At 44.5% G+C, this 23,361-nt stretch overlaps 1 protein-coding gene across 5 annotated transcripts in view; it reads right to left on the bottom strand.

The window, feature by feature from the left end:
- The window catches only part of LOC146820739 (uncharacterized), a 669,677-nt gene that overhangs the window by 283,174 nt on the left and 363,142 nt on the right, over positions 1–23,361 (bottom strand). For all 5 annotated transcript variants that reach the window (XM_085611515.1, XM_085611516.1, XM_085611512.1 and 2 more), the window contains exon 6: positions 23,123–23,205. In XM_085611515.1, the coding sequence (XP_085467641.1) occupies positions 23,123–23,205 (83 nt within the window). The remainder of the gene's footprint in view (positions 1–23,122; positions 23,206–23,361) is intronic.

Genomic DNA, 23,361 nt, shown 5'->3' with positions numbered 1-23,361 from the left:
CAAACTAGCCTGGCTGATGAGGGGGTAATACCCCGAAACCGGTCCCAGGATGCTTGTTTCTGATCTGGCTTGGCAGTTCGGGCTGGACTGTTCCCATGAGGAGCAGGGTAAAGACTGATTTGCATATGGCTGGGTTTAAACTGGGGTGGCATGGTGAGCAAAAGACAGAAGATTTAACCCAGATCTATTGACTAGGGATGAATGTTTGATTTGTTCTTCCTTCCGTCCATGATTTGTGTGTTTTTTGGGGTCTCACCAAATGGGCCTTAATCTGCACGCCCACAGCCTTGAAGAGAGAGTATCAGTGATAGCACAGGGTACGGAGCTGGAGGAATCCCCCCCTGTTGAGCTACAACATGCCCAAAAAAGCTGCATCTCTTACATACAGCATTTTTTTAAACTGTACCTCTGATGCTTTACAGCAGCTAAAAAAACAGTGAGAAGTAGACGTCGGAGGCTTTGAGGATGGGGAGTGCGAAGAGGCCCTAGGTGACAGGGAGTGAGAAGAGGCTCTAAGTGCATCTAGGGATGTCGCTATTCAATCAGGATTTTGGTTGGTACAACTGCGTATACTGCATCATTCATATTACTCCAGAACAGCCAGCTGAAAATTAGTATGACCGCTTTCAATCTGTTTGTGGGCTTGTGATACAAGGCTTCTGGATGAAGCTCACAGATTGTATACCACAGGTGGGAGTAGGGGGATTTACGAGCTCTGCAAAAAGGTATGTGCTGAATGTGTGGGAGAGGTGAACACCCCTAAATATCAGAATGTGTGGACCACATTGGGTTTGATAATTGATTGCGGCGAAAATAAATATTGCCTCAGTGCAAAAATGAGTGGTTGAATAATCCCATTTTAATTGGCTGGATTAAAAGAGATGTCGGTACTATTCTGGAATCTCAATTGGGACAGAAAATAGATTTATAATCACAGCTGATTGTACTTGGTGTTAGCAGCTCTCCACTTCTAGGGCGATTACAGGCCTTTCTTTATATCGCTATGACAGTATTCAGACTTTGTCTAGTCACTCACTGGCTTGATATTGCAACAATGTATAGCAATCCGGTGGCCACAGTAGTGATAATGGGGGAAATTTCGGGCCAGTTCGGATCAGTAGGGGGACTCGTCAGGGCTGCCCGTGCTCCCCCTTATTATTTGCTTTGTATATTGACTCATTAGTCAGGAAGATCATGGGCAATAATCGGATTTCACCAATTTATAGTATTGGGGGTAGTACTAAGATCCTGGCTTATGCCGATGATTGGCACTTGTGACTCCTGACCCATTAGGCGCTCTAGAGGGAATTGAATAAGAAGCAAATTTCTTTTGACGCATCTCAGGCTATCAACTCAATCAAAATAAGACATTAGTTGTGGTTAGCAAGGGGCTACAGTTAAATGACCCACGGGTCGTACAGAAAGCAACATATCTTGAGGTTGAACTAACGGCAGATGTGTCAAAAATTGCCGAAATTAATTTGGGCCCACTACTCCGGAAATTTAAAATGGACTTTACTCGACTAGACAGCCTCAAACTCACGCTGGTTGGGAGATGCACCGTCATCAAGGTGCTGTTTCTGGCAAAAATGTTGTACCATCGATAGTTCCTGGTTTAAATCTATGAATCAGATTTTTTCTAGGTTCCTCTGGGCTAATTTTCGTCCTCGGAGAGCGCTAACATTTTTAATGTTGCCAAGAGATAGAGGGGGGTGGGCAGTACCCATTCTCCAGTTATATCACTGGGCTTCAATACTACATAATATAGGTAGTCTATTTAATGGAGAAGCAGATATGCAGGTGGCTGCACACGCCACAATTTACAAGCTGATATTAGGGAAAAAGGACAATGGTTGTCTTCTGCGGCATACGGAATTCAACTATTATAAAAGGGTGAAGTTTAAGACCCTGACCTGTGCTTTCAAAGTATGGACTGCAGTCCGGAAAATACTCGGTCAGGGACTTATTAATGCCTATACCCCATTGTACAGCAATGAGTCACTTCCTAGTAATTTTAATGACGGTCATATGAAAAACTGGTATGACAAAGGTGTTAGGATGATTGGCGATGTTATGGATAAGGCAGGGGTAGTACCGTTTGATAGGATTAAGGATACATTTGGGTTGGAAAATAGAAAGTTTTTCGAATATCTCCAGATAAGAGACTTCTTAGCCAGAAAGACTGGAGACAGCAGCGGCTTCTCCAGGGTGATGCTTGTCGAGATTCGCTTGGTGGGATTTATAAAAAATTGAATGAGATGACACCAGATGATTTAATCAAACATTATGATCGCTGGCAGGAAGTTTTACAGGTGGGATTGGGCGAAGTTGAAGATTCATTACATTTGGCCTAAACGTCATTTATTGCAGCTAACCTCCAATTACAGCGTTTTAAAACATGGTTTTATCTCTATATCACTCCGGTAAAGATTGCAAAATGGGGAAGAAGTGCGGTCTCAGCCTGCCCACGCTGTGGCTTTTAAGCCACTGATATTGTTGATATGTTTACTTCCTGTCCCAATCTAGATACAGATAAAAGAGATGTCGGTACTATTCTGGAATCTCAATTGGGACAGAAAATAGATTTATAATCACAGCTGATTGTACTTGGTGTTAGCAGCTCTCCACTTCTAGGGCGATTACAGGCCTTTCTTTATATCGCTATGACAGTATTCAGACTTTGTCTAGCCACTCACTGGCTTGATCCAGCCGCACCATCGGGTCAACAATGGCTAGTTCAATTTCTGGCGGTGTACAGACTAGAAGTCGCAGTCTATGCTAGGAGGGGGAGCAGGGCAAGGGAAAGAGGATGGGAATTTGGGCTCCCTTGAGAAGATGGCTGCATGACAGTGAAGTTATAGGGTAATAAGCAAAAGCAATAAATAAATAAAGCAGGTATCTAAAAAACTACCTGTGCTCTTAGAAGAAGAATAAATTATCCTTTTCTTTAAAAAAAAAAAACATACTAGGAGGGATTTCTATTAAGGGGGCGTGTTATCCTTACAAATATCTTGGCCTTTAATGTTTTAAATTATGCAATGATGTTTAATTGTATGAAATGAATTTGGTCTATTGAATTTTCTTTTGTGTTTGTTACATACTAGTGGAGAACGTATCTTCAATTAAGAGAGTTAGACCAGCAGGGGTGGGCGGGTGAGAGATAAGGGTGGGAAAAAGAGAATCCCTTTTGTTGTTGCATCTCTAAGTACAGATTTTTTCATTATGAATGGTATTTTGAAAAACATAATAAAGAATTTATGAAATTTTTTTTATAAAAAGAAAATAAATATTGCCTGGGGTGCTGGAACCTCTCCAGATCTGGAAACATGGAAACAAGACATGGACTGGAAAAAGTAATATATGAGGGTAGGGGCTTCCCCAGTAAATGGGAAAAGATACGCAGTAACTGAAACTCCTACAGGATATGAACCACAACCCACAGTCACTGGATGCTACACTCCCACTATAGTGGAAGCCCTTGAAGAAGAGAAACGAAGCGGTGGGGAGAGGGAGTAGACCCTGCGTGGCTTTTCCTGTCCTTGTAAATAAAGCCCCTTACCACGCAGCACTGAACGTGAAAAGGGCGTTCCATGGGTGTTACTGTGGGTGTGACCACGCAACACCCATTGAACCTGACACATTTCTAGATTTACAAGAAATTGTAAACCTGTAAATGCATCTGAATGCTACGCCTCACCAGGGGAGGCGTAGGGAGGTGCAACAAGGAGAAATGTATTCATTTCTCCTAATTTATTTTCCTCTTTCTATGCGTGCTGCGTTCTGCAGCACACACAGAACGAGGAAATCACCTCTAGTGAATGGCGTTTTGCAACGTCTATGTGTGCTAATTCACTCCATTTCAGATTGTTTATGTGCAGGAAGGGAAGCCTTCCTGCATTCTTCCTGCATTTAAACAATCATCCCGTGATGCAGGCATCCTTGCACCATGCAAGGGTGCCTGAGTCGGCGCATGGGAGCTAATTGTGGGCCAACGCAGGGGAGAGCAAAGGGATCCTTCATATCATTGTAGATATGACACATCCTTGTGCCTCGGAATCAACGAAGCATCACGCAGCCAAATGGCTTGCGGCACCACAATGCAATAATTCTTTTAAATAAGGCCCATAGTTAGATCTGTGAGCAACAATTAAACTGATCACCTGCCCTCTCCCCTAAAGAGGGACAGCTACAAATGGGACAATCGCTCAAAGTCTAGGATTGTTAAATCTAACAGTTGTCTCAGGTTATCCTCAATTATTCCCTCCAGACCTCTATGTAACAATGTTCAGAGGCATCTCACTCCATCGTACCTATGTTATATGGAGTCCAGCTACACAGGCACTCATAGTAATACAGGACCTGGGCAGCACCTCAGGATTCCCCCAGTTTACCTTGTATCCTGATATTTGAGAAAAAGTATTAATTAATGACATCAAGGTATAGATGGTAATGTTGAGGTCCATAATGGTCATAAGGATGCCATTCATGTATAGGAGGGCCTTAACAGGACAAGTGCAACCCCTTTATCGCTTCTGAGGACCAAATTGCTATGGTAAGGGGTTCAGGGCCATAAAGAAAAGCACTGAGGGCATCCCTGCTTGTGCCCCATTTGATCTCCAATGTGCATGATAAGTATCCCCTGAAGTTAATACAAGCAGTAGGCTCCTCATATAGCCCTTTCACTTTTGAAATGAAATTAGATCCTACACCAAATCTCTGTTAAGTCCTATAAATGTATCCCATGCTACTGGATCAAAAGCCTTTCCATGCCCACAGAAATAGTGAGTACCTCTTCAGGCTTATCCTTAGTGTCCCACATGTGAAAGACCACGAGTAGACGAGTAGATAATTCCTGGTACAAACCTAAACTGTGCAAAGTGTATGAAAGATGGTATAAATCTACTCAGTCTTGTAGTAAGTATTATGGCAAGTATTTGGATGTCAACATCTAAAAGCAAGATCAGCCTATAATTCCTGCATTCCAGGGGGTTGTTATCAACCTTCGGCAATGGCATTTTTATAGCATTAGATATATGACCTAAGGGATCCGTACTTTCTGCATCTCTAAAGGCCTCCAGGAGCACGGTGGCTACCTGGTCCTTGCATTCTTTAAAAATGTTCCCTGGAAAGCAGTCCTCTCCAGGGGATTTATAATGCAATAACAATATCAGCTCCTTGATTTTATCTAGGTTAATACTTCCACTCCTGGGTTCTCTATGGCCATCACCTAATCTAGTTATCTGTAGGAGAGTAATGAACTTCCTCCCATGTGCTTTTCTCCTACTCCAACTGGAAGAATACATTTTCTTTTAAACTCACAAAAATGCTTCTGCAATATCATAAGTGTGGGTCACCAGATCACCGTGCCCATCCTAATGGCTGGGATTGCCAACTGAGCCTCTTCTTGACATAGCTGGTATGCCAGCACCTGTCAGCCTTGTTGCCTCTTTCCTAGTGTCTATACTCAACCCGATTAGGACTTTTTCGGCTGCCATACTGTAAAATAACTTGGATTGGGAAATCAGACGAACAAAAATTAAAACACATTAATGGCACTGAATTACAGTAATTCTTCAGAAAATAAGTATATAACAAAACATATATTGAGGAGGATTTCCTGCATCTTATGATACTCTGTTTAAAAGAAAACCCTTCCTGCATGTGGGATTACTGGGGTGCCAGCATGCAGGGAGGAAGTTGCCACATAATGCACAGCACAGACCCAACAGCGTTGGAGCCCGTGATGGAATTAAAATGGCATTTGGAGGACGCCACTTCATCCAAGGAGCAGAGAAGCATTGTGGAGTGGAGCCGGAAAACAAGAGAATCCACAACAGAACTCGCAAAGCCCGCTTCCAACCAGGACATGCGAAAGGAGAGTGCTATGGAGTCCACGGAGCCTGTGCCATGTTGTGAAGCAGGAAGGTAGGGGCAAAACCCTCACATTCTGCCTCCTCTAACGAGTTCCTGGTTTTTGGTGACATTTTGAACAGAATTGTTTCATCAAAAAGGGAAGATGAACCTGTTCAGTGGGTTCCAATAAACGACCACAGGGATGATATACTTTTCTGTCTATAAGATATTGTAGTTTCGCTTTAAAGTACCAGGATTCACATATCTCCTGAACCTCATACTCAAGTTCTCCATCAACAAGTATGGGTGCTGGCCTCTTTTTAACCTGAATACCTTTATGATGATGATTATGTTTTAGATGGGAAACATGAAAAGAAGCATGAACTGTCCACGAATGGGGATGCTGGAGTCTTACAGTAAGAGGAATAATGATTTTTTGAAATTTCAAATGGCCCAAAATATCTAGGAGAAAATGTAAACCTACAGATTGACCAAGGTAAATTGATGGAGGATAATCTAACCCTGTCTCCTATCTTGTAAGCAGGTGCTGGTAGCCTATGCCAATTGGCCTGTAATCTAACGGCCTGTAAATTCTGAATTAACATTTCCCTGATCTTTTTTAATTGTTTCAAAGAATCTTGATCTGCAGGTATAGAATTCTCTGTTTTCAAAAAATCTTGAAAAGTTCAAGGATGAAATCCAGTTATGGCAAAGAATGGAGAGAAGCCACTGGAAGTATGGATTATTGTAAGTTATCTCTGTTGCAAGTAGAAGAGTTTTCCATTTGGCTTGATTATCAGAAATGTAACACTTGAATTCTTCAAGAATTTGATTTAGTCTTTTGATTTGGCCATTAGCTTGAGGGTAAAAGCCAGAAGTTAACACTCTTTGGATGCCAAATTTATGATACAGGGATTTCCAAAATTGAGAGAGGTATTTAGGGCATACAATCAGAGATAATTTTCTAGGGTAAACCACGGAGTTGGAATATGTCAAAGCAAAAAATCGAAACCATTTCTGGCACAGTTGCTTCGGAAACCAGAGGATTGGCCATGAACTCCCCACCCTTAATCAACACCTCTATCACCACCGTGACATTTCCTGACGCCTGGAAACAAGCAGAAGTCAGACCACTACTCAAAAAATCCTCTGTCGACCCCAGCAAACTCAAAAACTACCGACCAATCTCCCTGCTCCCATTCCCTGTGAAGGTACTGGAAAAGATTATCACCAATCAACTCCTGACACAAGTGGAGCAGAACCAGCTAATCGACGCCTCCCAATCCAGCTTCCGCAGCAATCATAGCAACAAAACTTCCCTGATACCGACAACATCCGAACCCTCCTCGACTGAGGAGTAACAGCAGCACTGATCTTCCTAGACCTCTTGGCAGCCTTCGAGACCCTATCCACTACACACAATAATCGAAAGATTCCACCACATCGGCATCCAAGGAAAAGCACCTAGATGAATCACCTCCTTCCTCACTGGAAGAACCCAGAGGATCCACCTCCCACCTTTCACCTTTGAACCCAAGGAGATCACCTGCGTTGTCTCCTAGGGCTCATCCCTCAGCCCCATGTGCTTCAATGCATATATGACCCCGCTGTCCAACATCGTCAAAACTCACAGTGTCAACAGAATTTCCTATGCAAACGGCTCCAAACTCATTCTCTCACTCACTGACACCACCACAACTAGAACCAAAACATCCACAGATGCATGACAAATAGCACCGACTGGATGAAGAACAACTGCCTACAGCTGAAAACAGACAAGACGGAATACAGATCTTTGGCTACAGCAGCAACACATGGAAGGACTGCTGGTGGCCATCTGACCTAGGACCCGCATCCACTCCCTCCAACCATGCCAGAAACCGCAAAATCAGAATAGACAACAAGCTCACAATGAAATCACAGATCAACGCCGTCTCCTCTGCCTCCTTCCTCACTCTGCATGCTACGTAAGAACTTCAAGTGGCTACCCCTACACAAAAGACGCACCTTGACACAAGCCCTCATCACCAGCCAACTGGACTACGGCAATACCCTCTATGTAAGAATCGCCACACACCTTCTACAGAGACTTCAGACCCTACAGAACGCCGTACTCAGGCACATCCTTTGCCTTCCCTGACGAACCCACATCACACCCCACCTCAGCAAACTCCACTGGCTCCACTGGCTCCCTGCATGGAAGAGATGCCAATTCAATCTGTTGACCCACGCACACAAGGCTCTACGCAACCAAGGACCTGCCTACATTAACCACCAACTGAACTTCCACCAAACATGCTCCACCTCCTTTTCACTTGTCAATTACTCCCCGCATCTACCTAAGCAGAAGTGGAGGACGCTCCTTCTCCCAGAATGCAGCCAAGACCTGAACTGCCTCCCTACGCACCCCCGGACCATAACCTAACTTTCGGAATTCCGAATGGCCCTAAAGACCTGGCTGTACGAATAAGACTGGGGCCTGCAAGCACCTGAATACCATATTGGGTGATCAGCTGTGCTTTATAAATCCTGATTGACTAACTGATTGATTGACAGTTAGTAATTTGGGAAGAATGGAAAATTGATCCATTTTACTATGTAAATACGCAGTAGCCTTTTTTGGGTGTGATTCAGATGTCGGCAAGTCTACTATGGGAAACGATTTACCAAGGATTGAAGGGGATTTCAGGTGTTAATAAATGTCCTGCTTTTCTTTGAGTCTTAGATCTATTTTGGGCACAGACCTCACAAGAGTTTTTGAGCCTTGGAATATCATGGTGAAGAGATGGCCACACAAAAAAATTCTACTGATTAAGCCTAATTGAAGCATCATTATTTTGTGAATGTTCTGAAGGAATAGGGTTTCCTTACAACGAAAATCAGACCATTTGCACTCTTTAATTGAAATTGAGGAAAATGTTTTTCTAGGTCATGGAGATTAATACATTTGGGTCCTTGACGAATTAACTCTAGAAAGGTAGTTGAGGAAATAAAGAAGCAATAATCTCCTCCATGGTCCTGGAGACCTTTTGTTCACAATATCATCTGGAAAAGCAATTTGTAATAATATTATCTGACCCAGAAATGTAGGTAAGAAAAAAGTCAAACTGTTAAAAGAAAAATGCCCACCAAGCTTGCCTACTATCCCAGAATCCTGTATTTTGAATAATTTGAAGATTTCTGTGATCGGTGAAGCCTGTTAGATGAAAAAGGCTGCAAGTACAAAATGCCCCCCACTCTATAAATGCTGATATTATAGCAAGAAGTGCTTTCTCCAGAACCGAATAGTTTCTTTCTACTGCGGAGAATTTTTGCGAAAAAAAGCAATGTGGTGCCCTTCCTCATAGTTTCCATAGCATGGTCCGAATCATCTGTCTCGAGAGTAAATGACTAAAAGACATCAGATTGTTGTAGAATGGGAGCTCAAATGAACTCTTTCATTAGTCTTTAGAAGGCTACGGTGACATTGTGAGTCCTTTGAAAGGTATTGTGTTTTTGGGAGTACATCAGTGATCAGAGAAACAAGCATGGAGAAATTCTGGATGAATTTCCCGTAATAATTAGCAAACGCCTTGTTTTTCCTTGACAGAAGAAATCATGGGCCAATACAGAATGACTTGAACTTTCAGAGAATCCATTGCTATTCCTTCAGACGAAAGAACATAACCCAAATAATCAACTGAATTCTTTCCAAATATCCAGCTTTCTGGATTGTCTAATACTTTATTCTCCCCAATATGAAGTAGAACTTGTTTAATACGAAGTGTTGGATACTTAGAAGATACAAAAATGTCGTTCAGTTAGACAACCATAGTATGGAAATCCACTAAAAAAAGATTGGGTTCATAACACGCTAGGAGACAGCAGGGGCATTACAAAGGCAAAATGGCATCCGGGGGTACTGCAAATGCACAAAAGGTGTTCTAAAAGTTCTCTGCCACTCATTACCTGACCAGATCTGGAGCAAATTATACATTTGGGTGGTGTGATTGGTTTCAGGTAATAAGACCATTTTGGGCAACATCTCCCCTGGGAGGGTACAGAAAGTGGCAAGTAATCTGGATGCAGTAACAGAGGTGAGCCTGCAGTCTCCCCCTAGTGCCCTGCATAAGAGTGGAGCCCCCATCTTAACAGCCTCTCAGTGCTCTGTTTCTCCGCTTTCAAGGATCGGGCCTGGTTGCCAAGTACAGTTCCAATGATTCCCAGATGTCTCTCGCTCTGCTGGGAGCTGGCATAAGAGACCAGTATTCCGCCAGTTGCTCCAGGCAAAAAGTGGGCACAGTAGAGAGCCCTAGTGCATGGCAACTTACCTATTCGCCAGCTGCATTGCAGTAAGTTATGCACACTGGATGGGACATCTTTCTTATATCCAAAAATTGCCACCATAGGCAGCCGAGGTACCACAGTAACTGTTATGTCCTCTATCACCCGACTATCTCATCTCAATAATTCACTATTTTCAGGCACTGCCAAGCCAGGTGCATCAAGTGTCGTCTGCAAAGTCCATTCTAGGCAACTGAAGGGTCGTGTGGTTTAGCGTGTGTAGGAATTTGAGGTAGATAACATGGCGCCTATAATTGTAGAGAGCGTACTAATGTAGGTGCAACAGTAAATCCACTGTTGAGCTACGGTTATTTATGAGAAGTTCACATTGCCATTCGATGTTGCCCTGGGCTTGATGACCGGAGCTGCGGTCTGCATGGTAGAGTTCAAACTCGTAAGCAGGTGATTAGATGAGGGCGATGTCAAAATACAGTCGAGCAACTGGAGTCCGGCGGGCTCCCGAGGGAAGTTTTGAAATGAAATGAAAAGTTTTATAAAGCGCGTGCATGCCGAGGCGTTTTAGCGCTGACTGTTATTTAAATTAAAATCAGAGGGAGACTTGTTAAGGATATGGCTTCGATGCAAATAGCCATGTTTTTAGCGATTTTCTGAACAATTGTCTATTGGTTTGACTTCTCAGACTAATTTGCAGAGAGTTCCACAGTTTGGGGGCCATATGGGTAAAAACTTCTGCCACCCCATTTTACAGTCTTCATCCTAGGAACAGCCAGTAGGGAGGCTGTTGACGACCTGAGGTTGCGTTGTAGGACATGCCGTCTGATATGCTTACTGAAATAGGCAGGTCCAGCCCTGTGAAGTGTCTTGTGCGCAATGCACATTGACTTGAATTGGATCCTTGCATGGACCAGGAGCCAGTGCAGATCCTCAATACTTTGGGACACAGGACTGAATTTGGGAACTTTAAGCAGTAGTCGTGCGGCTGCATTTTGTAATGATTGCAGCTTGCGTACAGTCCTCTTGTTTGCCCCCAAGTAGAGGGCGTTGCAAAAGTCAACTTTTGATAGCAACAGAGCAGCGACAACTGTTTTCCTAAGTTCCATGGGACTGAAGGGTAAAAATGTTCGTAGGATCTTCAGCGTAAAGAAGCATGATGATGTAATGCAGTTAACCTGATCAGATAATGCTAAATGGTCATCTAGAATGACGCCGAGATTTTTTACCTTTTTCACTGGCAATGGGCAAGGCCTGGTTGCTTCTGGCCACCAGGATGAGTTCCAGAAGGAAGTGTCCTTGCCAAACAAAACCATTTCGGTTTTGTCAGTATTCATCTTTAAGCAGTTGTCCGCATCCACCTGATAATATGAACCATACAATGATTAAATGTAATTGCCACGTCCTCAGGCTTTGAGGATAGAGACACCACTATTTGAGTGTCAGTTGCATAACAAATGGCAGTAAAGCCGTGAGAGCAAATGTGTTTAGCCAATGGGGTAACGTAGATATTGAACAAGGTTGGAGATAGTGACGTTCCCTGAGGCACGCCGCATGGCAGAGCATAAGGGTGAGATTTATGTTCTCCCATCACTATAGTTTGTTCTCTGTCCGTCAGGTAGGATCTAAGTATATTAGAGGCTTTGCCTGTGTTCCCTATTTCGGACAGGGGATGTGCCTGTCTATATGAGCCACGTACTCTAAATTATAATATAAGACATTAAGGGACATACAAGTAGTGGCTGTGTGTATATCCTGTAGTTTAACATAGGAGCCATCTGAGGAGAGGTTAGACATTTGTGTCACTTTCAAATAAAGCATAGCATAGCCATCAGTCTGCCTTCCTCATCAAAAACCATAAAAATCATCATAACAAAACTATAGAGGAGAAGCACCACAACCATCACATTGTCTTTAGGACTTTTTCCACAAGATGATGGATGTCTGTCAAACACAGCTGGAATAGTGACTAAGAAGACAGATCATTATAGACTCGCCCCAACAAGAAAATAAGGTAAAATCACTGCCTTCAAGAAAGAAGCTGAAAAAAATAGGGGTCAATTCCTAAAAACTTTAAGTAAAGCTAAAACGTCTACTTTGTGATCAAATGTAGATGTAATTTCAGCCTAAAGAGGCAGATGAGCTCAAGAATCCTTTATGTGTAGAGCGGGTACACTAAATGACCTTGCAAGTCATGATGTTTCAATGTAGCTTCTGGAATCCTTAAGGGCGCAACACCAAAAAGGTTCTTCTTTTAAAAGACTAATGACTAAGGCACTATTTAGTGCTTGTTTTTGTCTATCAGAATGTTTGAAAACATGATTTTCCCCAGCCAAATTAATTTTATTCTACTAATCAGCTAACAGAACTTATTTAGGAATGTAGAAAATGTTGGCACTAAAGGCATGTGTCTTTACAAAGTGCTCTTAAAGGTCAACATTTTAAAATGTAAAATAACTTGTCCAAGATCGTGCACATTGAAGGAGATACTCTATTTTGTATGAATAATAAAGATAATTCTATGATGTATAGGTGTGGGAGTGACTTGTATTTGTAAATCACAGAGATTGGAAATTTTTTAGAAACTGGCTTTTAGAGTGGGAAATATCTTGAATGATTTACGTGGCATGCTTTGCATGGAGTGTGGGTGGAGCATCCTTGAATAGACTCCACATGCCAATTGTGGCAGCAGATGAAATCCATTTTTAAATGTATCTGTTTATAGGAGGCAAGAGTGGTAGTGAAGTGCTCAAAGGGATTAAGGGCCTGATTTAAATCTTGGCAGATGGGTTATTCCATCACAACGATGACGGATAGCCCATTCGCCGAAAAATAATTCCCATTATATCCTATGGGATGTATATTGCAGCCGAAATGGGAGGTGCTGTTCATCCCTGCACCCCATGGTGCCTGCCACAGGGTGCATGGATCAACAGGGGACACCATAGGTGCCCCTTGAACCTCCAACCGGAGGCCGCACACACATGGTTTACATGTTGGATAGACCTGCATGGAAACCATGCAGAAAACCGTGCATCATAATGCTAAGGGTGGAAAGACCTGCCCTTTGGGATTACGAGCCGGTTCTGACTGGCCGACGGGCTCCTTGAGCCGGTCAAGAATCCAGCCGGAATGACCGGCCGGTTTCAATTCCGACCGGCTGGTACATATTTAGCAGGTCGGAATTGAAAGCGAAGATGTGGGTCGGAAAGCCTCCGACCTTGACATTGGCACATGGAGTGCAGGTATAGATGTGAATACATTTGCTAAAGAACACCCGCCATCATCATATGAAAAAAACTTTGGCATGAACTATTCCCTTGCACCTTTCAACAGTAGTCAGTCATAACAACAAGCACTACTGCCAACCAAGATCACAATCTCTACTTCATTAATAAAGGCACCACATATCTGATGTATCGAAATATCAACATGGAATTTGCCCACAAGTATGCATGGACTAGAGCAGGAGAAGTAAATAAATCCAAGTGAATATTTTGTAAATCAATAATAAGTGAAGATCAATGAACAACTTACTTACTTTCTGTAAAGGCCTATCTGGTGAATACTCTATCTTGCTGCAGATTCCTCACCTTGTGAATATTCCCCGGGCATCAGACTGGATCCAGAAACTGGATGGCATTGTGCAGCTCCACACCAACGTCGTTCCACTCTAGAAGAGACGAGCATGGTTGCATAGGAGAGCCACCCAAGCGGGCTGACCATAGTTCCTTTTTTAGGCTGTCCGCACCATCAGACAGAGGCAACCGACAGATTGGTATGACCAGTGAGCAGAGCCCTAGATTAGGACCTTTTTAGATTGAAAGAGAGCTCAGTTTACAGAACAGGGAGTGTTAGAAACGGGGATTCCCGGTAGGCTAGGGCATGCGCCAAAGCCAGGCAGAAACCCCTGTTTTAGTCAGGGCGAGGGAGTTAGACCCTGAGGATAACCCCTGATCACCCCCTTGGTAGCTTGGCACGAGCAGTCAGGCTTATCCTAAAGGCAATGTGTAAAGCGTGTACGCAACACACACACAGCGGCGACACAGTAGGCACACTACAAAAGAAACTCCACACAAGGTTATATGAAAATAGCCTTTGTATTATAAAAACACCTTTGAATGCAATCCCATACATATATATACACTGTGCCAACTAGCACCAGGTCACAATTTACAGGGGACTATGTACAAGGGGGCGCCAATCGGGTAGCTGCCAGAACCATCAAAAGCATAAACAGTAAATGCAAAACCACCAGTAATAAATGTATAACAGCCAGTAGCTACTGGTAAATGGATGAGCCTAGCACTATATCACAATAGGCATAAATCACATTTAGATCAGGCATGAACCTAAAACCCCCAATAGGCATATTCCTCTGTGCAGGGGCAATACGGGGTAGGCTCCCATTTTAAATAAATACCAAAGCGGGGTGGGCTCCAGCGCGAAGGCAGAAAACGCGGGGTGGGCTCCCGCTCCTTGGTGCCCTTGGCGGCTTGGGCAGCGGCGGTGATTTTGTGAGTTTCATAAATGCGGGGTGGGCACCCGCCGAAGATTTCAGAACGCGGGGTGGGCACCCACTCTTTGGAATTGGCATGAAGCGGGGTAGGCTACCGCTAAAGAGCAACAATACGCGGGTGGGCTCCCGCTCTTTTTAAAGATGCAGAAAATGCGGCGTGGACTCCCGCTGGTCTCAGGAGCGCAGGGGGGGAATCCCACACGCCGGGATTCCCTCAAAGCACGTCGCAGCCTCAGCGCTGCAAGATCCACACTCCTTCCTGGCAATTTAAGATGTAGCACTCACGAGGCGCTAGGTAGCAGGCAGGAAAGTCCTTGGGGCTGGAATCAAGTTGTAGCTCTCACAAGGCACTAGGTACCACGATGAAGAGGCAAGGCTGGGCAAGGTCAGCAGATCAGGGGACAGCACACTGAGCAGAGCAGCAATTCCTAAGAACAGTCAGGCCCAACATAGAGGCAATCCTTCCAGTGCAGCAGCCTTTACTCCTGCAGAGTCTCTTCCTGAGTCCAGCAGAAGGTAAAGGGGCAAGTTGGGCACAGGGGCCAGCACGCAGGGTCCCGCGGTGGTTCCTCCTGGAAGAGTGTCCCCTCCAAGTCAGCACAAGCACAACAACCTCATGGGTTTCTGCCCTGCCACTAGAAAGGGGCAGAAGCTTCTGGAAGGGTCTTTGGGGAAACCTGTCCCAACTGGTTTTGGGGGAGTGTAGAGCACTTTGTTTACCAGGCTTCCCTCCTCCCTTTGTGAGCTGGGGCTTGGTAATCAGACACACCACAAGGGGGCGGAGCCAGCATTGTACAGGGCAGGCACAGACCTATTCAGGGACAGGGCACTTCTCCGCCCACTACTCCAAATGCAGATCTCCTATTCAGCCTGACCCTGACTCACCCTGCCCTCCCTGGAGCCACCCCCACCTCACCAGCTCCGGTCATTTCTAGAACCAGCCATGCAGGCAGGCAGGCACACAGCACACAGAAATGCCAACTTTTAAAAGTGGCACTTCTAAAATCTGCGCACACCATTGCGCAGCGTTTATTATTTCCATTCCACACGTACCAAACATAATATACTTATTTTGTTCCATTTAGAAGGTATCCCATAAAGGGGGGGGGGGGGGGGAGTTCCAATGTTAGCCTATGGAGGGCAGAGAGCACATGCACTTTGCACTGCTAACCAGTGCTAAAGTGCCCAGAGTCCTAAAACCACCAACACCATGTCAGGAAAAAGGCTAGGGGGAAGGCAAAAAGTTCAGGGATGACCCTGCAAAAAGGGCCAGGTCCAACAGGGAGGCAGGAAGGTGAATAATCTGCTGTTAAATGAAGTGTCCCCCAGAAAAAGTGTTACAGATGGTAAGTAACTTCTTCTTCTGATGGATTCTTCTAACTGCAGATTGCTCACCTTGTGAATAGATACCATAGCTGTACCCATCCAGGCAAAATGCCCCTCTCAACGGACCTGGCTGTCAAGGCAGCAGTGGTTCATGAATATATCAACACCCACATACCTAACTGACAAATGACCAGGACAGGTACTACACATGCCAGTGCAGCGGAGCAGCCTTAGCTCTGGTGGACTGAGCCCCTAAGCACTATGAGGCTGCTTCTTCACCAACGTTGTATGCAGAGAACAATCCATCAGGAGATGGTACTCTTTTGCAATGCATTGCCCTGCTTTACCACTGAGAAACCCACAAAGAGCCGATCATCCTCCTAATATTATTTGGTGCGATCAAGATCTAAACAATTAAGTCTTTCTTCCTCCTTAGAGTGATGAGGTGGGGCAAAGAATGCCAAAAGTGTGCCAGCTGGTCTGACATGAAATGGAGTGACCACTTTTGAAGAAAGAGGAAGCTCAGTTCCTCAACACCAGCTTATCTAGAAAGAATGTTGTATAAGGTGAGCTGATCAAAAAAGTCTGCAGCACACTGACACACCCAGACAATGGCAATGAGAAGGGCGGTTTTCACTGCCAAAAGCCTCAATCAACAACTGTGTAGCGGCACAAAAGGGATGCACAAGGGGAGAACTAAGTTCAAATACCACTATGGCATTACAAAGGATGTTGGTGGAGATAAGTGTTGCACACCAATCAAAAATCTCATCACAACAAGTGACTTAAATAAAGAAGGCAGAACCGGCAATCGCAAAAAGGTGAAAGAACCAATAAATAGCTTTTAACAGTGGCTAAAGCAAGACCTTGCAAGTAAAGTTGAAAACAGACAACAAAACTTCAGACAACTTACCTTGTAGTGAATAAATTTGTCAGGGACCACACCAAGCCACAAATGTATTCCATTGACTGGCGTACACTGATTTTGTGGAGGAAGATGACATCAACCACATCAGGACCAAGGAGGTCAATGCTGCTGCTCAGTCTGGAAATATGGAGATGCAAATTGTGCAGTCCCTGATGCAGTGCCCTGCTGCTGTGACAGAAGACTCTCCAAAGTGACATCTTGAATGGAGGGCACATGTTCTTGCCCAGGAGTTCTGGGTACCATACTCTCCTGGCCACATCAGATTCCACTAAAATGCCTTGGGCCCAGTCGTCCTGATCTTCTGCAGAATTCGGGGCAGGAGGAAAGAGGCGGTAATGCACATAAGATTCCAGAGCTTCACTCTAGATAGAATGCATCTCCAAGAGAGAGACGCCTTGAAATTTCCAATGAGCAAAAGTGCTGACATTGCACATTCTTGGCTGTGGCAAAAAGATCATGCCTGCCTTTTCACTAGTAATGGAAGACAAACTGTGCCACCTCTGGGTACAACTGCCATTTGTGATCCGCTAGGCATTGATGGCCGAGTTTGCCTGCCCTGGTATTTAGCGATCCCACAAGGTAGTCCAACACCAGAGAAATTTCCTGGTGGTCCAGACACTCTAGAGGCGTACAGCCTCGTGGCTCAGAACCAAAGACTTCACCCCACCCTGCTTGCTGCAGTACCACATGGCAGTGGCGTTGTCCATGAGCACCTGCACCAGCCTTCCTGTGATGGTGGACAGGAAAGCCTTCATATGTAACCAAATCACCATAAAGTCAAATACATGGATGTGGAGTTGAATCTCCACCAGACACCAGAGGCCTCTGATCTCCACCTCTCACAAATGGCCTTCCTATCCCAGTACAGATGCATCCACGATCCCCGTGAACTTTGGGTGGGATTAATAGATGGCTCTTCCATTGACCCAATCATGGTCCTGTAGCCACTACTGCAGATCTTTTGCAGTCTCCTCCTGAATCTTGATACAATCTGACAGATTCCCTTGGTGCGGTTTACACTGGGACTTGAGGACGTGGGCAGAAAGACCCCAGGAACATGTTGTGGCCCTGATTTCCTGAAACTGCTCCGAATCTGCCTTGACGTCAAAAGCTCAAGAGCCATTGAATGGCATGTCCATCAGAGATGCCTGGACATCCCCAGAGAAGCCCATATATCTCATTCTGGTGTGGCACTGAAGTGCCACACTTGTACTCATTACTCAACCTATGCAGTCGGTCATGCTATAACCAGATTGGATTACAAACTCTGCTATGTCGTGGTCAGCCTGAATAGTTTGGTTCAGGGATGCCTTGAGGTTGTCTGGAACTGCAAGCAATGCTTGAGCCACTGTGTTCCATAAAGCATGGACGCAGAGACCTAGAAGGCAGCTGGCATTCACTGACTGCAGAACAAGGCTAGTAGAGCACAAAATTCATTTGCACAAAGCCTCTGTTCTTTCAGATTCCTCATCAGATAGTGTACGTCATTTTAAGGCTTTGGGATTTACCTCACTGGTGGATGCCTGCACCACCAAACATTCTGGCATAGAATGTTGTGTAAGACATGCAAAGTTGCCTAATGCTGGGCAGTGATGCAAAGTGACCTGTCTATTAACCCCATAACATGTGAAGTCTTTTCACCCCAGTGCTGGGCACTTTTTTGGCTATTTGGGGTACTTTGCGCTTAGGCCTCCATACATTTAATTCCACATAATGCACTCCCTTTTTCCCAACATCATAGGGATTCTAAAGGTAACCAGGGTTTGTGGATATCCATGGAGGGGACTGAGAAAAAATGGCAAAAATATCACAAAATGTTGAGTTTTTTGTGATAAATAGGAATAAAGTTCTCTGCAAAAAAGTGTCTGGTTCTATTTCCTAATAATGCCATCAACAAAAGGTTTGCTGTGCTAAGTCAAAATCCCTCCAGCTTTCAGGAACAGGCAGAGCTGTATGGGAAAGCTGATTTTTGTTACCGCAGTTATGGCATTTTTCTAAAAGATAGTTCATTTTTGTACTGTCAACCTACTTGCAGTTTGTGGGGTAAACCAGTGTGAAACTCATGGGTGATCCCAGAAAGCTATAGATTTCTGAAAGGTAGACAAAATTCGGAATTCAGCAAAGAGTTATTTCTGTGGGTCCCTCAAGGTTTCCCCAAAGAAACTAAGGGCCTAATTTAGATTTCAGCAAAGGGGTTACTCCGTCACAACAGTGACAGATATCCCGTCCGCCCAAATATAAATCCTACAGGATATAATGGGATTTATATTTCAGTGGACGGGATATCATTCATCATTGTGAAAGAGTAACCCACCCGCCGAGATCTAAATTAGGCCCAAATAAAAAATACTAATAATGAGTAGGAAAAACCAGCCATTTGTGATGTTTTCATCTGTAACTTCAGGTCATAATGGGCGATTTACAAAAGCAATATACCATTACATCCGGTAGACGCTTCTGGTTGTGGGTATATATAGGATTTGTAGGTTGTCCAAGAACCTGAGGTACCCAGAACCAACAACTGAGCTGCACCTTACAATGGTTTTTCATTGCATACCTAGCTTAGATCAATTCCTATGGTGAAATATAAAGAGTGAAAAATTGATATGAAGGAAACCTGTGTATTTCTGAAGTGTACACCAGATGCTGACTTAAGGAGCAGCAGGTATTTGTACATTTCTGAATGTATGGGTACCCATACTAGCATGTGATTCAGAGCGCATTTTTCCAAATGTGTTCTTTCATACACACTGGCTTACATTGGCTTGTTTTAATTTCACTTTACCAGCAATGACTTCAGTGTATTCTTTGCGCTGATCGTCATTACCAAAGAAAAACATTCCTCGGGCTGCTCGGGAAGCCCAAGCTAAAAATTAAAAAAAGAAATCCCTCTGATTCAAAGCCCCAGAGGGTCCTTTATAGCCCTCCTCATGTGGTCCTGAGCAAGGTTTTGTCCAAATGCCTAACAGGGTAAATGGCAACAGTGGTTCTGTTAGTACTTGACCAGGCTGGACCACCTCTGCCAAAACAATTGCCTTCACTTCCATGGTGGGAGGTTGTAGGTCCAATACTTCTGCCACCTTTCATATAACAATGACAAGGGCCTTGCATCATGATTGGGAACAAAATCATCCCTCCATCAAAGCTATCACTGTCGGAATCAGTGCCGAAAAGATTGTGCAAAGTCTTGGCTCTACCGCGTTGTAAGGGAAAAGTATCAGAGTCAGAGGGATTGCCCACTGGCTGCACTCAGGTAGGAACCAGGTGTGGTTTCAGTCAAGGTGAATATTGCTTTGAGTCAGAAAGCACAATGGCTGAAAACCATTCTCTAGTATCAGCAGCGTCAGCACCAGCGTCGATGCAAAGGGAACTGGTATAGTGTGTGGCACTGGGGCTGGTGCAGAACCTGATGAAGGTTCAAGTGGCACAGACAGCTCCAAGGGAGGACCCGCCGGCAGAAGCCCAAATTGAGGCCCCTGGGACTCTTGGGTCCGAAGTACAGCATATGGAACCAGTAAAGTGCCAAAGATGAAAAGCTTTGTCTCCCTAAAGCTCTCAGCTTGCTGTAAAGTGACCAAGGAACCCAAAATTCGGGATGCATCGGAACTAGACTCGCAGTCAGCTCTAATGGAGATCACGAGCACAACTGGGAGACACATCTATGCCCTTGGTAGTAGCAATCCCTAAAGAGAAAAAAACGCACATCAAGGAAAAAACAGCAATATAGTTAGTAACAAGTATAAGCGTGAGTATTGTTCTACACAGTAGAATATCGGGGTGCTAAGATAACTGGAAGCACCTTCTACCATCCGGTGCTGTCGGCAAGTCACAAGAACAAGCACTTGAACATTCCTAACACACAGTTGTAGCACACCCTATGGTGTGCTACAACTTGGTGTTTAGAAACATCTACGCCCTTGTACCTTCTCTGGAGTTTAAGAGTGGTGTGAAGAGCCAATTCCTACTTTGATTTCTTATGCTTCATTTTGGACTTACCCAAAAACTTCAACCGCCAATATGACCTGCAGCAGGAGCAGGACTTTCCTTTTGACTTTCCTTTTGACTTTCCTTTTGACTTTCCTTTTGACTTTCCTTTTGACTTTCCTTTTGACTTTCCTTTTGACTTTCCTTTTGACTTTCCTTTTGACTTTCCTTTTGACTTTCCTTTTGACTTGTACCAGTCACAGTTTGGAGTCTTCCAATGTTTTAGTGACATACCACTTGACCGTACAGCCTTCCGATTCATCTGACAGCAGTAGTCGCAACCCTTGGTAGTGGTGCTATGGCCCTGTGAGAGGGACAGGCGGAAAAAGAATCTCAGAGGCTTAATGTGCGGATCAATTTTGGCATGGTTTTATTGAGGAGCGCATAAACAAGAATTTAAATAGCAATCGTCAAGGGCCTTCTCTTCTTCTCTGTGGATTTTCCAGGGTCTTCCTCCTTTTAAGATAGAACTTCCACTGAGAGGACATCCCCAGGAGTCTCAGGAAGAAAAGAAGGAGGATGCGGTAAGTACAACTATTGAGCGGGTCAGGATTTCTCGGGTAATGCCCTTCACCATCCCTGGGATTGGGGTAACTCTATGATGCCCTTCATGCCCTCGCCCGTGTAATACTCCTCCCAGACCCAAACTCCTCTCTCCTGCCTGGATCACATACCGTAGGGGCCCCAACACTCCTAAGTTGCAGTGGAGGAAGAGCCTCCTCCGGGGGCGTCCACCAGTTCTCGCACCAGTTCTCGAGGGCTTCGTCAGTTTCCTCATCCCCTCGCACAGCGTCAGCTGGGCTGTCTTCCGCTCCTGCCTGGCTGTATTCTCTTCTTGATGCTGTTCGGTTCTTCTCCTCATCCGACGCGGCGTCCACCTTTTTCGATATAGCTGGGCTCCCTCTTCCCTCAAGGATCTCGGCCTCTTCCGGATTTTCTGGGTTCTCCTTATGTGGCGGTTGCTCCACCTCTCTTCCCGCGGTCCATTACACCCATTGGCTCCTGCTATGAAGAGGCCGGCCTTTTCCCTGCACACGAGAGACACCGGGTGGAGGTAACCCGTGCTTCTCTGATCTCTTTGCGACGTTGGTCCCGGCACTTGATGGCAAATACAGCAAGTGGGAGGTCAATGTCGGATCCCCCTCCTCACAGGCCCCCAGCACCATAAGCATACTTTGTGATGATCCATCACAGACATTTGTTTGCAACAGTCCCTACATTGCTTAAATCCTTTTGTTTTAATGGGTGATCTTTTTCCTTGCACACTGTGTAGAAATTTTCAAAAAGGGGGTGTGAAAAGACGAAGGATTAGCTCCAGATCCATGTCTGAAGGCACAGAAAGAAAAGAACTGACATCGCATTACAAGTGGCGTGTATATGCGACTACATTTGTCACTTCTGGAGTGAAAAGTTGATGGCATGGAGCCACACGATGGCACCTACTGGTGCACAGGAGTACTGCTAAAGTTTTCAGATCCAGTTTGAAGCCTGGAGAATGTTCAAAAGGCGAGGAATCAGCGGTTAGACGCCTCCTTGAGAAATTATTTCTATTACAACTTTACTGAAATGCATGTATTTTTACATTTTGAGGTCATAATTATGACCCAAAAACCTTCATTAGGGAAAGAAGGATGTTCCTCAATAATACATACATTTGATCTTGTTTGAGGTTCAATGAAGAGATGTAGCGGGCTTTGAAAATTATGACCTGGTAGGATTATGGGCAATGTCTTATTTTTGCTGTGTACTGAAGTGAATATATCTCCCATTTACTTAGTTGCTGGAAAGGCACAGGTGCCCCATGACATATTTAATCACCATTATTTGCATGCAGAATCACACTTGACTTCTGTACAAAACCGTAGCGAGGTTTCAGCAAACACAGCACAAGAAGTGTGCGTGTCTGTTTAGGCCAGCTGGCGGTGTCAATCATATCAGATCATAACGTAATTCAGATGTCATAAGCTGTGTTTGTTCAACTGTCACACGCTCTACAAAGACAGAACTATCATATGGGCGCATTCAGGTGAACAGGAAGCAGTCAACTGAAAAGGCTAAATGTTTCTATTAACTTCTTTTGTTTCCCACCAGGCAGTCTTGAATTGTCGTATTTGCACTGACGTCATTAAATTTCAATTGATTTGTCTCCGTTCAATGCAGGCACTGCTTGCATGTCTGCTTCCAAGGACTGATAAAGGCAAGCTTAGATCAGGTTTATTGTGTGCTCTGTTCTTTACCTGAACTTCAGAGTCAGAAGACTGTAGCAATATGGTAAGCACCGGCAAAGCCCCCTCTTGGCACAGAATCTGCTGGACCCTCTCTGGAAAGCAAGAAGAAAAGGACAAGTTGATGTAGGTAAAGACTGAAAAATACCCTGGGATACCGGAACACTATTTAAAGAGAAAAATCTCCTTTTTAGGTCTATCTTGACAGTATAGCTTTCTACCACATCTCATATAATCACAAATGAGTTTGG

The sequence above is a fragment of the Triturus cristatus genome, chromosome 6 (assembly GCF_964204655.1).
Source record: "Triturus cristatus chromosome 6, aTriCri1.1, whole genome shotgun sequence".
NCBI classification, from domain to species: Eukaryota; Metazoa; Chordata; class Amphibia; order Caudata; family Salamandridae; genus Triturus; species Triturus cristatus.
This window is presented reverse-complemented; position numbering and strand designations above follow the sequence as displayed.